At 35.7% G+C, this 15,789-nt stretch overlaps 1 protein-coding gene across 1 annotated transcript in view; it reads left to right on the top strand.

The window, feature by feature from the left end:
- The window catches only part of LOC131864173 (receptor-like protein 45), a 32,957-nt gene extending 18,355 nt beyond the window's left edge, over positions 1-14,602 (top strand). Inside the window, exon 5 of the mRNA XM_059215191.1 lies at positions 14,336-14,602. Coding sequence (XP_059071174.1) covers positions 14,336-14,602 — 267 coding nt within the window. The remainder of the gene's footprint in view (positions 1-14,335) is intronic.
- The last annotated feature ends 1,187 nt before the right edge of the window (positions 14,603-15,789 follow it).

The raw sequence follows: 15,789 nt of genomic DNA on the forward strand, positions 1-15,789 counted from the left end.
AAGTCTTCAAAGATCTTCTCTTTCGCTGCATATGAGGTTCCTCAAAACCAAAAATCGGATCCCTTCAAATGAAGAAAGAGAGCTCTTATGTTGGAAACCCTAGGTCATAAATTCATCTTTTGGCTGACCTAGAGATTGAATATCCCGCCAATTTCTTGGGGTTAAGCTTTATTTTATGATTGGATCGTGCTCCCAAAATTTCGGGAAAAATGTCCGAGACCATGTGCACTACGGGCACCACGGTCCTGACAACTTTTCACCAAATTTTTAGGGCCGTCGGATATGATAATTTTAGAGAGAATCCTGAAGTTACAGGTGATTTCGAGATGTTTTGACCCCAAAATCAAGCCCCCAAGTTCGAAATAGGACTTAATTAGGGTTTTTGATTGAGTGATGTATTGGAGGAATAAAATGCGAAGGGCACGCTTTAGCGAAAGGGCCCAACTTTATGATGCAAAGGATGATGAAATAGGACCTTAGACCTAATTAATTTGATTAATTAAGTGCAAAAGGATAAATGCAATGCAAAATGCAAAATGCACTAAGGCGGGTGCTAAACTAGGTGTGAAATTGTACCACCCTAGCAAGTGCGTACAATTTACGACGCTACAGTTTGTAGATGCATGATAATTATATTATTTTCATTAATAAAATATAGATAGGCTCATACCATTACCTATCCGCAAAGAGACACCAAGAGCACATGAGGGATGTGCAACAAATAAAATATTCCCCCACCCAAAAAATAAGAAAAAACAAGTAGGGTGAATAGAGATCCAACAAATACACTAAAAGAATAGCAAAAAAAGAAGAATTGAAATAATGAAAAAATATAGTAAAACCACCCAACATAGACACAAAGAGATGGTCTACTATATGGGGGTAGCCTTCTTGCCAACTTGGCACAAACTAAGCACTTTATAAAAAAAAAACTTTTTTACTTGACCCAATCTTAGAGCTAGGGGAGACCAACATGAAGTCAGGGGTAGATTTCACTAGAGATGACGTGGGGCCAAAGACAATGGCTAGGGACTTGATGTGTTTTCTTTTTTTTTCCCTTTTCCTTTCCATCTCATCCTGGATAGCCTATAGGGAGGCATTATGATTACTATCCATGTTCTTACAAGCAAGGTTTACCTTCCCAATTTTATTTTAAGGGCCTCCTGGGTTTTCTTGACCTCTTGGCCCAGCTCAAGTTTGGTCCCTAGCATCTTGATCTTGGAGTCTGTATCATCAATCTTTCTGCCCCTAGCCCCAATATGCCAACAAGATCATTGACAATTCTCCAAACTATGCCCTCATCCAAGTTGTCCACCCAAGTGTTAGCCTTGGCCTTTGCCTTAGCCACTAAATCCAGTTGGTTGATCTTTTAATGACCACATTCATGTTTGCAAAGAGCCATTTTAATAGGTTGTCTCATCTTTTTATATCCTCATGCAGGTCCTTCACAATGTTAGTTAGAACCAAAATAGAGCTCGATGGTTTAGTATTAGTAGAGGAGGGAGGGGTTATGGGGGAAGGGCTAGTGTTAGCACCAATTTTAGCAGGGAACCAATCGAACGACGTGGTGTCTAAGGAGTATGAATCATCCAATGAAAGAGGCTTAGAGAAAAAATATCCAACAATATCTATATTTTGTTGCATCTGAGGTTGAGCATGGACATCCTGATCCTTTTTGGTGGTGAAAATGGTCTTAAATTTGGCCATTCTAGCAAGTATTTTCCTATTGGCCATTTTAGAACCCAAATGAGACACTACCTTGAATTAGAGGGAGTAACAATAAGATCTACATATAAATTGGCATCATAGGTGAACCCAATCTCAATAGAAGGGACCCCACTAGAGGGGGATAAAGCTGGTTAGAAATTATACAATCTATAAATGAAGCCCTAATGGAGTGGGGGTTAACCTTTAATAATGGCTTTAGAAACAGACTGAGAAAAAGATGATATAACCTAGAAGGAAAAACTCATTCTTACCCCATGATAGAGATGATTTAACATGGGGAATTTCTATAGATGGAGCCTACTTTTCCTTTCTTCTAAGGTGAGGTACTTCATAAACAATATAGCTTACTCCTTCCAAATATCTGGTAGTTCTTCCCTAATATAACCACTTTGAAGCTTGGAAACCCTTTCCCTAGGTTCAAAGAAATGATCAAAGTCCTCTTTATGATTCCCTTTTTTCTTTTTGGGAAATGAAACTCCATCAAGGGATAGCCCAATCACCTTTTCTACGGTCTCCATTGAAACCATAAAGGTGACACTACCAATCTTAATAGTACCATTATCCTAGACATGAACAAATGTTGTAGATAGCTAAATATTAGGGTTGGTCATCCCCTCTGCATAAGTATCTAGATTTCCTTAATCACCTTATTCCAAAGATCTTTATTAATCTTAAATTCAAATAATTTTTTGGGTTCGATCTAAATCAAATCACCACCCATATCCGTAGAAAAGAAAACTAGGTTGAGAAAGCGACAAGCCTAGAGAATATAGTGGTAAGTGGTACCAACAAAATTTAAATCTTGTTGCGTTAGCTAGTAAGGAATGGAAAAGGAAAGAAAGAAAAGTACTAAAAAGGCAACATTGGGATTATTCATCATTAATAAATAGGCCCTTCAAAATCATGCCACAAGCCTCTATCAGGATTTTGTAAAAGTGAATCCAAATTTCAAAATCATTAACATATGTGCCTAAACTTGTCCCCTAGATAGTTTTCTTCCCACAACACATGGTAGAACCTGACATCTCTGAGAGTAGGATGGAGAGCATGACACTTGATAATAGCGAGTTAGATTTATAGTTTGGTTTAGCCACACGTTTAAGCATCATTCTTGTATTGCAAGAATCACCTTCAATAATGATGCATCGAAGCTCCTTTTCCCTTGCTACAATTAACCCATGATAGATCATTGCCACTTCAGCCAGTCTCAAAGCTTGAGCACCAAAATTTTCTACACAAGAAAGGATGAGGTTGCCACGTGAGTCTCTAATCACTTTGCCCCCTGCTGCCTGACCCTGGTTACCACGAGAAGACCCGATGATATTCAGCTTCAGCCAACCAGTGTGAGGGATAGTATTAATAAGACATTAGTTTTTCATATTTTTTATTATATTTTTTAGATAATTTTAATTTATATTGATTTTAATATATATTCATTTATATTATAGATATTTTAAAGAGTGACATTCTAAATATACACATATAATATAATTTTGTAATTGATAACTTACAATTTTTTGTGGTGATTAAAGAACTAGTTACTTTTCAAAATTTAGTGGCTCCAAAATTTGATCATTATTTTAAATATATTTCACCATTTCTAAACAATACAATCATTCTCTTGAATAAATTCCTTGTGAATATATAATTTCTTACCTATTGAGATAAAATCTCTAAAATTTTATTATTGAATATTATTACACAACAAAATCATACTAGTTATAGTATTCTTTCAATTTTTAATTTAATTTTGATAAAATTCTATGCCTTATATCTTCTATGAGTCATGAAAGAAAGGATACTAAATATCACAAAGAAAAACAAGGGTCACTAAGTAATTCTATGTATCACAAGAAGGAAAGTATGAGCAGAGTGTATGCCCCCACGTTAAAGCGATCGCACGCACCTTATTGGGAGTGATTGCTTTAACGTAGGATACACCTAAGAGAGAGAAAAGAGGGAGAACATTATCGCAAGGATTTAGCTCCCAATTGAGGTATAAAACCAAGGATAATGAAGAGAAAACACAAGGTAGTGTTGCTTTTCTTGGGGTCAATATGTTGTATAATAACTCATGTATATCATATTTGTATGTGCATATAATAATCTTCATTCCCCAAAGTATGACACTACCTTAGAAGAAAAGGAAGAGAGGATGTCTTTTGAGTCAACATGAAAGAGACCAAGAGAAGATCTCAATGCTTTATATCATGCCCAAGTAGACATTAAGGGAACAATAGAATAAGAGGAGTACACAATAGAAGAATGGTCACAAAAAAGAAGGAGAGGAGAGAGAGAGATCTACAGTGCTAATATCGCTAATATAGAACAACATCCACCTCTCGATCTTTCTCATCACTATTTTGGGAAGGCGAGCAACATGCCAAAGAAGCGACATCGAGCACATCAGATGGAGCTATCACAAGACCCAAACAAGGACTATGCTCATGTTGGAGGCCACTTTGTTCAATTCTAGGAGCTAGGATTAGGGTTTGTGAAAACTCATCCAATAAATGTTTGTCCACATCAACATACTCATAGTCACTATTATAAGCATTAGGAGTTGTATTGCCATTATGAATAAAATTTTCACCCATTTCTTCATCAATGTTTAAAGAAAGAGGAGCAAGAACATGAGTAGGAGTAAAACCATCACATGTTTTATGAAACTTATGATTTGGAGATGTTGGTTGAAAATATTTCTTAGGAGAAAAGGGAATCATGTCAACTGTCAGAGTCTGAGGAGACTGAGTATTTTGAGGGGTAGCTTCACGAGCTTGAACACGACGTATTTGTCATGCGTTCTCTTGCACAATGATTCCATCGAGTCTTAGTTGAAGTTTGAGAAGGAGGAGGAACATTTGAAGAAATAGGAATTTTTCCCTCCTTGATAGTTGAAGGTTTAGGTTGAGATCTTTTTGGTTGAACAATAGTTGAAGTAGGCTTCTTCTCTCGATAAGAGGAAGGAGATGTAATTGCACCATAGGAAGGAGAAATATTAGGTGTAGGAAGGAGACCAGATCCAACATGAGGAGGAGGTATAGGTGTAACTTTAGGTGGAATATTTTTGTTCTCCTTAAGAGAAGGTAAAGTCACATACATAGGAGTAGGTGGACAATTTTCCTTAGGAGGGAGATTAGTTCTATTTGAGAGGGGAAGAACCTCTTCTTGAAGAATAATAGGAATGTCAAGTGTTGGCAATCTAGGTTGACTTAAGGATAAGATCATATCATTCTTCCATTTTTGATAAGATTGAAAAAGAGCACCACTCCTTGATGGAGGAGATTGAAATTGTTTAGGCCAAAAGAGATCAATAGGAATACCAGTGCTTCCTTCGGATGGACGAAATAAGATATGGTTCATGGTTATTATTTCTCCATTGTGAGGGAATTTAACACACTTGTGTATTGGAGAAGCAATAGCCTTCATGGAAGATAGCCAAGGATAGCCCAAATTCACACGGAATTTCTCAGAAGAAGGTATGATAACAAAGTCAACATCCATGGATTTAGCATGAACTCTAACAGGAATAGTGATAGAACCAATGGTAGGACAAGAGAAGCCATCAAATAACTTCATCACAACATTAGAAGCATCATATATAGGCTTATGCAATCATAAAGTAAAAAGATATTCATTAGTTATGACATTAACCGTGCAAGAGGGATCAAGCAGGGCCCCATGGCAAGGGATATCCTTAACCTTCACAACTATGTATAAAGGACCATCCGGTTCTCTAATGGTCTTGCTAGGGTCAAATAAAATACATGGATCCTTAGGCAAATCTTATGTTACTACCATATTAACCAAGTTTGGAGCCGTACAGGCAAATTCCTCAGAAGTGAGAGAATTAGGCACAATATCAATAATGTTAGAGGTATGAGATGGCAAGGGATCAGTGAAAATCTTAAGATTTTGATTAGGAGGAGAAACTGATTTATTCCCTTTATCATTCACACCTGCCACAAATATAGTATTATTATAAATCAAGTCTTGAACCTTCTTTTTCAATGAAAAATATTTCTCAGTATCATGACCAGGTTGATGAAAAAATTGGCAAAAGGAATTGTTATCAAAATAAGGAGATGGAAGTTTGGAAGGATCAATTTCTTTTATAGGGGGAAGTTAGATAACATTTATATGCAACAAATGAGACATATTACAATCTAAAGATTCATTCAAAGAAGTAAACGGACTTTGTCTTTGGAAAAATTTAGGAATAGAAGGCACACCTATTGTTGGATTCACATGGTTGTTGTTGATTGGATCATTGAATTCGATGAAGATTTTTGTTGGTTTGAACTTCACAAACGGTTGCTGAGCACTCTCCCCCTTATCACTCAAAGCCATAGGAGTGGATTGCTCCATTTGACTCACAGCCAGTTCATAATTATGGAGTGTTGAGAACAACTACGGAAATGAAGTAGACTCAGATAAAATAAGCTTTTCCCTGATATCTTTTTGTCAATTAGAAATGAAAATTATTTGAATATCATTATCAAGTACATGAAAAGAAATTTCAACACACAAATGCTTATATCTACCAATGAAATCAGTCCCTTTTTCTTTAACACCTTGTTTACAATGCATTAAATCAGTCAAAGTGATTTTAGGACCAATGTTGTTTTAAAATTGTTGGATGAAAGCATTTGCCAATTGTTGAAAAGAAGTGATAGAATAAGGAGGCAAAGAGAAATACCATTGTAAAGCCTTATCTCTTAGTGTTCTTGTAAACAGTTTTGCAAGCAATCATTGATCATAAGCAAAATTAGCACACAAGGTTTGAAATGCTTTGAGATGCGTTAGAGGATCACCTTTTCCATTATAGAGTTCCAATTGAGGGATCTCAATATCAAGAGAAATTTGGCTCGCAACATGAAAGGCGGGCGCACTAAACTTGGATTGACTCATAAAAGAAATTTGTTGTTGTAAGGAAGACACAGTTTGAGCAAGATTCTTAAGTGTCATCTCAGTAGAAGAATTAATATTAGACATAAGTGATTGAGAAGGTGGTGTGATGTTATTGAAAGAAGGCATGGGCTAAGAATAAGGTGGTGGGTCATTATGATAAGTAGGCATTAGTGATGATTGTGTAGGAAAAGGAACACTTAAAGGAGAAATAAAATTGTTGAAGAAATTTCCCCCTTATGTCACACTGATTGATTAAGGAATAATAGGAACACTCATGGAAGACATAGGTAATGATGGAGGATTGAATGAAAAAGAGAGATTTTCCCATGACCTATAGTTGTAGGAATGACATTTTGAGTTGAAGTAGCCATGATGCTGGATGTAAAAGTAGGAATACTAGTCATAAGATTAGTCAAAGGAATAGAGAAATTGACTTGTGTTGAAGGTTGTGAATAACCTACGGTTTCAACACAACTCTTGATAGGAATGACATTAGAATCAACAATATGTACAATGCCATGCATTATATAAATTCTATTCTTATCACTTTGAAGCATGTGTTTAAGACCTTCAATTTATGGAAGAGATTCACTATTAGGGTAATCTTGGAACATCCATTGTTGAAAGCTGTGAAATTGATTGTCCAATATAGAAAGTTGATCTAAAGAAACCCTAGTTAAGACTTTTTCTTCATCATGAGATCCATTAATAGGCACATGATTAGGATGAGAAGAATTAGCATGATCCTCATTAAAGAAGTCACTCAAATTAGGCTCCATCTCCTCAGTAATTAAACCTTGGGAAGCCTTAATTCTAATGCTTCATCTAAGAGGAATAGGATAGGTAGGACTTAGAGTGGTAAAACTCATGCACTAGAGGGAAAGTTTGAATTTTGAATTGTAGAACAAAGCTTACAAAACTGAGTAATGCAAAATTCAAGAAAATAATGATTACAGAATTTGAACTTTGTTGGGGACACATGATGACACAATTTCCAAAATTGAAAGGAAATTGGAGATTTTTTAAAATTAGGGCCAAGGGAATACCACTTAATTTTAAAATTAGAATTTTTAAAATCAGGGCAGACAATAATTAACTTCTTAATTTTAAAAAATTCTTGAAAGTTGAAATGTTGAATTTTAAAGGTATTTCCAATTCTAGAAGGATCAAAAATCGATAAAATCAACCAATCTTTCAGATTTAGGCTATTAAATAGAGTCATAACAGTGTCCCAAGATTTCAGGAAAAAAATCGAGGACCGTGGCGGGAATGCACCTGGTCCGACCAACTTTTTACAAAATTTTCAGGGATGGATATTGCAAGTATTTTAAAGCCAACCCCCCAAAATTGGCAAATTTTATGATCTCTAGATGGGTGAAATGAAGGCACAAATGTGAAAATAGGACCCCGTTAGGATTTTGAAGAAAATGAGGAATTGAAGTGCAATTTTGAAAAGGGTCAATCGTAATGGATAGGGATACCTTGGAAAATGTTTATAAATCTGAATGTAATTGAAATTGATTTTAAATTCACACAAAATTCAACTAATTTTAAAAATTAGGGTTTGATGGCCTAACCACTTAATTTTGAAATTTGAATTTTGGGAAAAGGGGAGAAAATTGAAATTTTGAATTGTAGGATTGAAGACAAATCTGAGAAAAATCAGGAATCTAAAAATTAAGTTTAAATCCAATTTTTGCGAAAGTTCAATATGATTTTTGAAAATTAGGGTTTTAGCAAATAACCTCTTAATTTTGTAAATTTTAATTGTAATTTGAAAAAGGCAACGAGGAAATTGAATTTGACAATCAAGACAATTTTCAGATCTAAAATAATCACAAACAATTTGTACAAATCACAGGTTCAATTTTAATTTTAAAAACTAGGGTTTTTAACAAATTAATCACTAAGGTTACAGAAAGTTAAAACTTGTAAATGAAAAATATGCGATATTGTTCAAAAGAAACTATGCAAGATGTCGGGTTCACCAAAATGTAATGGTGGAAAATGGTGAATGATAGATCAAGAGGAAGACTACCCTTTCCCTCAAAGAGAGATGAGAGTTTCACTATTGATTATCCTTCAAACAATTTTCACCATTACATTCGGAAGAAGGAGATGATAATTCACTAGATTCAATCTATCCACATAAGATGGTAGATTGAATTCTGAATGAATTGGGGAATGTTAAGTTGATCCTCTCTTCCTTTTTTGAAATGGAAAGGAAGTGATAGAGTTATGTAGTGCAAAAGTGACAAAGAATCAATTATAACTTGAGATTAGGATATGGGATGAAGTTGTGCACCTAGATTTGGCAACTTAAAATGTCGAGACGAAGTCACCCTGTGAATTTGAGGAAAATTTGCTCGGATCGTGGTGGGAATGTACACTATCCTCCGAAAAATCCATGAAACAAAAAGGGTTTTTCCACCTCAACAAATGGATCCCGAATCCGAAAGTACAGCTACACACTTGCAACCTACACACAGAAAAGAGAGGAAAATGGGATGGGATTGGGGGTTTGCCTTTAGGTCAAACCCTAGTTTTGGAATTAACCAAGTAATGAAAGAAAGTACTTGCAAGTAGATGTAAATGAAAGACTGAATTGTAAATCACCTCAAGGGAGCTTGTAGTAGCAATTCTGATAGAAATTTTTGTGTGGAATTGAATGTTGAAATCAGTCTCCTCTTCAATGGTTGAATCCTTGACTTGAATGCAACACCTAGCCTTGAAGGGAGACTTGAGAATGCTCAATGCTGGAAAAGAATTCTTGAATGCTTGAATTCTTGATCGCTTGTGAATTTCCCACTCATCCCACCTTATGCAAATGAGAGGAAGAATGCCCATTAAATACATGTTGGTAGGTTTGAATTTCATCACGGGCCGACATTGGGAGAGTTTTCCCGCTCATAGCACAACCCACAATGCATGCTCTAGGAAGGTCCTACCCCAAAATAGGGCAGGGGAAAGGGAACCACACCCCTATCTTGGGAGGAAAAGGGTGCCACGCCCTTGTCCTAGGGGGGATAGGTGCGTCACGCCCCTGTCCTACCCCTTTCTTTAGGGAAGAGTGCAGACAGAGTTATGCGGAGACCAAGAAAGAAATTATTTTCGCAAGCCAAGCAATCTCTAGTCTCCAATCAGGCTAGAGGATTCGAGTTCACATGCGTGAGGACCTTATTGCAGTCAAAAATTTCTAGGACCACAATTTTATGACACTAAAGGTATATGATGGATATAGATGATGGTTGAAACATATGGCAATGGATGCATGTTATAATGTAAGTGACAATGGATATTATGATATGAATGTAGATTAAGGTACATTAAATAGGTTAAGGTGATAACCTAATCGAGAATATAAATACCTAGAAGTGGGATATTTGATCATGGATGAGAGCCTATGGTATAAGTCTATATTATATACTAGAAATGATATTATGTGGATGTAAAAGGTAAAGTGAGTGATCTAAGATATGGATATATATGAAGATGATATGTTAAAAGAGGATGCTATGATATGAATTTAGATGAGGATATGGTATGTGCGTAAGCTATGATATAATCTATGAGGAAAATATATGGTTATGGTATGGCCAAAGGATGAAAAATATATGGATGATAGTAAAATAAAAGATATGTTTGCATATTTAGAGTGATATGAGACTCTGGATGTATTTGGAAAAATTGCATTATGCATGTAAATTTTTTTACGTGGACATATTTTAGATATCTATGATAAGGGATACTATAGTTATGAATGAACACATTAGTCTAAATTATGGTGGTAGATGCCAAACTAGGTTGCAGATGAGATGATGATATGATAATAGTAGAAAATTAAACATTTACAAGAAGGAAATAATGTTAAGAATAATAATTTTATTATAAATTTCAAATGATATTGATGTGAAGAAAAATATTCTTTAGATATATTTAATAGGAAGTTAATAAGAGGTAACCTTGTCTAATAAACCTATAGAACCTATAATTTCTTGATGCATTTTCTCATATTTCTCACATGTATTATCTAGAATTTTATCTTTTGCATACATGTCTACTATGAACTTTCTTCTACATCATTTACTAAAAATAACCCTTATTTTAACCTTTGATGGATGTCCATACTGGGTTCCAAGGATACCTACTTGGATACACTATAGAGTTCATACAATAGAAGATACAAAATAGCTCATGTAACCTTTCCATAATAGCCATATCCACTAATTGATATTATCCTAGTGTTGCCAGAACGTATGAGATATTGTATAGAATTAGAGGTTGTTTAAGAGTTGAAACTTGGTGAATAGTGCACTCTTTCTTTCATTCTCTTGGAAAACTTACCACTTTTATGGTTTTGATTATTTGCAAGTATGATATGCCCCTTAGCATTGAATGATCTCTTGAGAAGTACGTATTCCTTCCTTGAGAGGATTTGTTCCATTAGGAAGGTATATTGCTTCACAATAATCACCATCAAAAGATGTGTAATGTTTTCCCCTTGTTCTCCTCACTTGCAGGGCAAGGATTTTCACTCCTTTCCCTTTCTTTCTTTCTCATTTATCATTATTTCCTTTAGGGGCTGCATTTTTTATATGTGATTATCATGTCTTACAATGCTATGCTTTTATAATTAATCCCCCTTGGGAAATATGCGATGATTTTTCTCTCTTCCTTTCAAAGATTACCACTTCTTGAGACATGTATTTTACATATACTAATGTCTTTCCTTCCATGCATTTGTGAAAGTACATTTTGCATTTGATTATGTTTAATCTATCTCTTAAAGATTGTGTAAGTTCTTCTTATTGTCCCTACACTTGGGGGGTAATGATACCTCTCTCTCTTTCTCTAGGGATCCACTTTTCCCTATTTTGTGGATGGTGTGAGTTATATTACTTGATGTCATTCCTTGTGCAAAATTATTGGTGGTTTCCTCATGGGTTCTCTCTTATACAAGAGGTGTAAGTCCTTGACTACAACCTCTTTCACACTTGGTAATGTACATCTATGATAAATTCACCCATCCCTCTTGGGGCTAAAAGTGAGTCATCCCTCATTAAGAATCCCTTTCACCTAGGAATAGGAAGAAGGATTGCATTCTTGTTCTCTCCTTTTCTTTGTTCTAGATGATATTATATTTGTCTAAGACAACTCCTATTGGAGGGGGATGTCTTTTGAACAAATATCTCTTCTCCTCCAAGGATCTCCTTTATACTTATAGAAAGATATCTCTTTTCACCTATCCTATCCTTTCTTGAAGAGTATTCCCTCTCTTGTACAATGGGACATTCTTGGAACCAGAGGGCAGCCTCTTAGAGCAAGATGTCATCACTTTTCATTTCATGGATTTTTCGGAGGACTGTGTGCATTTTCAATAGGGTCCCGATGAATTTTCTCCTAATTTGCAGGTAAGATCCGTATCAGTCTAAATATCTCAAATCCGTAGTTACAACGCGATCTAGAACCGGTAGCTCCTCATTTCACTTATTTTATCTCCCTTTCCTGCATAGTCATCAAATCAACTTTCCCATTTACAAAAGAGGGAAAATCACACTTCAACCTTTGCAATCCACTTGGTATTCACATCCTTACTCCCTTTGGATTTGAATCAAGTGGATTCAAGCCCCTCTTTTGAATGTAAATTTCTCCCAAGTGAAAATCATCCTAGTGACTTCCTTTCTCTCTCCTAGGTGGGGAGTCACTAGGGTTCAATTTTCCACTTTACAACTACAAAATTGCGATATTTTATAATGCATTTTAAAAAAAAAAATTCTCTATGGGGGCATGAACCCTAAAATCTAATTGGAGGATCTTTGGGTGGCGACAATAGTGGTGTGTAAGTGGCCCCACACCCCTTATTAGGTACAAATATCCAAATGTGTCTAAATAAGACTATTTCTCAGTGAATGCATCTTCCTTGATGGAAATTAAAAACAATTTTAGGAGTAATTATCTACATAGGATTTATAAGGTTGATGGAACCTAATTCCTAATAGATAAGACATATATATGTTGAATTACTAAACCTTTGACCATTAAATTCACTTGGATTTATTTTATTTATTTCAACATTTACCTTTTGGACCTTTATTCAAATACAAATCACTAATTGAAACATGGTGAAATTGAGAGAACTATCTTTGAAAAAATATTCTATAGCATCATTATAATTATGTAATATGATTAGATTTTATAAAATTGCATGAAATAGATTGTGTTTTGTCAATAACAATTGAAGCCAGGTAAATTGTATTAGAATTGTTAAAAACCCAATCAACTTACAACGATTCTTTGTATGGATTCTTTCTTTCATGCATGTCATATTGTCATGATGTTAAATGCAACCTAAATTAACAATTATAAAAGTCATAATGTACACTTTACTTGATAAACTTCTCATCTATGATACCATTCAAATTTATTGATATTTCAATTAATGATTTATCGTTCTAACTTTCTAGATCCCTATATGTAAAATAAATCAATAATGACCATGTATTTATTTCATATAATTAACTTTATTTCTTTTTCAATAATATATTTCATTACAAGTCAATATACCATATTATAATATAAAATATTTCTAATGTCCTCTATAAAGTGAAAGTTGACTTAAATATTTAACAATCAACGATTAAATTAGAAGTAACATGACCAAAGATTTTCAGAGGAAAACTAAAGTATTTTTTCAAAATCAACGGTGAAAGAGGTAGCCGTAATTGTCAAACAGATGATAATCCATTGGGTGATGCATTTGTCACGCTCATCGAGCTTTTCCTTGTTCAACATGGCAAACGACTAGTTGATTTAACCAGTGAATGCAAATTGAATGTCCAAATGCGTATTCGAAAGGTTTTCAAGGTAGCAACTTAAATCATTCAGAGTCGAATCAAACCGCAAGTATTCGTTTTCAGTCATTTATGGCCACCTAATTTAGACTTTCTTTCTAGTGATCCTTTTCGGAAAAACCAAAAGGTCATATAATTGAATTAGAAAATACAATTGTATTTCAAATATTTTTCAGGTAGCCACTTAAAAAATTAAGAGTCAAATCAAATCGTGAGTTATCATTTTCAGTCATTGATGGCCACCTAATATAGATTGATTTCCTTGTGAGCGACTCTTCCTAACAAATTAAAGTCAATTAATTGACTTATAATATATTATAAATTAGATTTGTACTACAAACATTTGTGAGGTAGGGACTTGAAGCATTTAGAGCCAAACCAAACTGTGAGTATTCATTTTCAGTCATTGTTAGCCACCTAACATAGACTCACTTTCTTTTGGTCGACTCTTCCCAAAATATTAAAGTCACTTAATTGACATGAAAAATAGAATAAATTAGAATTGTAGTAAATAGATCTTTGGTGAATTTACATAATGTGAACATTATTTTAAATTATTATAAATGTTTATAAGAAAATATTTAAGATTAAAATATTATTCAAAATATATGTAATCAATTAAAAATATTTTCAAATATTTTTTAATATTTCTTTGTAACCTTTTATTTAAAAGTCAATTAATAATTACTAATTCAAGATATATATATATATATATATTTAAGGAAAAAAATATTAAACATTCAAAAAATAAAATTAAATAGTTAATAAATTAAGATATTTATAAGACAATAATTTTATTACAATATTGATTTCTCTAAGGATGGCCTTCATGCGGGTCTGCGCAGGAGGCCGAGCTAGGGTTTCGCGGCCCTAGCTCCCAGGCGATGCTGATGTGGGTTCGCACGGGGCGGGGAGTGTTGGGTGTCGGGGGAAGACGGAGGAGGAAGGAGTTGCTAGGGCTCGGTGGTGGCTGTGGGGGTGGTCGCCAGGAGGTGGGAGGGTTGAGTGGGGGTGGGGTTTTGTTGTTGCAGCCGAAGCTTTCCCGGGGGTTTGGGGTTTTAGGTGGGCCGATCCTTGGTGGTGCGAGTGAGGGGAGGGGCCTTGGGTGCTGAGCCCCGTGGGGAGACCTAGGGGTGTGGGCCCTCAGCCGTTGTCCTTGTTTTTATTTTTTATTTTTGTGTGCCTCGATGGTGACTTTGGGTGGGGAAGCCTCGCAGGCGATTCCAGCTATGGATTTCTATGCTACGGTGGGCTCAAAACACCCATTTCAGAATGTAAAGACGTTTAACAATAACCTATTCTCTTTTGATTCGGGCTCTGGGAGTGCTGGTAGCTCATGCATGGTGAAAATTAATGGTTGCCTAGAGAGATGCAGTGAGAGGTTGAAGTTGATCATCCCTCCTAAGATTATAGTTGATGACATTGAATACTTTTCAAATCACTCGCTATACTGCAAGTTCTTGGGAATGAGGGTTTCATTGCATTTTTTGGAAAGCTGGGCCTAGCGGACATGGGCACCGAAAGGGGAAATGGAGATTATGCTGCTGGCAAATAACTATTTCATGGTTATGTTCAACTGCATGGAGGATCGCAATAGGGTCTTTGAAGGAGGTCCGTATTTTTACAACCAGATGGGATTATTCATCAAACCTTGTCATGCGAGGTTTAATCCTTTAGAGGAGCTCCCAAATAGAGTTCCGGTGTGGGTTCAGCTACCACATCTTCCAGTGGAATGCTATCGAGAGGATGTGCTACAGATGCTCGCTGCTTTGCTTGGGAGGCCAGTGGGATCCTCGTTGCAAACTCTGGGGAGAAAGGTAATGACCTTTGCACATATCTGTGTTGAAATAGATCTTAGTAAACCCTTGCCAGATGCTATAGATATGTGTGTAGGCTCTTATTCATTGGTTCAACAGCTAGATTATGAGACTTTACCATTTTGCTATCGTCTGTATCATGAGTACGGTCATTTATAGCGTAAGTGTCCTAGATACAAACCGGTAGTGAGACAACCTTAGCAGTCAGAACTAAGCCTTGATAGGGCTGAGAAAGGGAAAGCTGTCATGTCGGGTGTGGTAGAGGGTGCTGATGGTTTTGTCTCAGTTAAGACAAAGAATAGGAACATAGGACAAAAGAGACCCTTACAGGAGAAACGGGAGGAGGATACCTTTAACAGATTTGAGGCCCTGGATGACCTGAGCCATCAGGAAGTTAACCCAGGGTTTACCCCTCTAGATTAGGGTGCATCAGGAGGGGTGCTAGAAAGTGTGATGGAGGAATCTTCCCAGGCCTTTCTAGT

Source organism: Cryptomeria japonica, unplaced genomic scaffold (genome assembly GCF_030272615.1).
Source record: "Cryptomeria japonica unplaced genomic scaffold, Sugi_1.0 HiC_scaffold_79, whole genome shotgun sequence".
NCBI classification, from domain to species: Eukaryota; Viridiplantae; Streptophyta; class Pinopsida; order Cupressales; family Cupressaceae; genus Cryptomeria; species Cryptomeria japonica.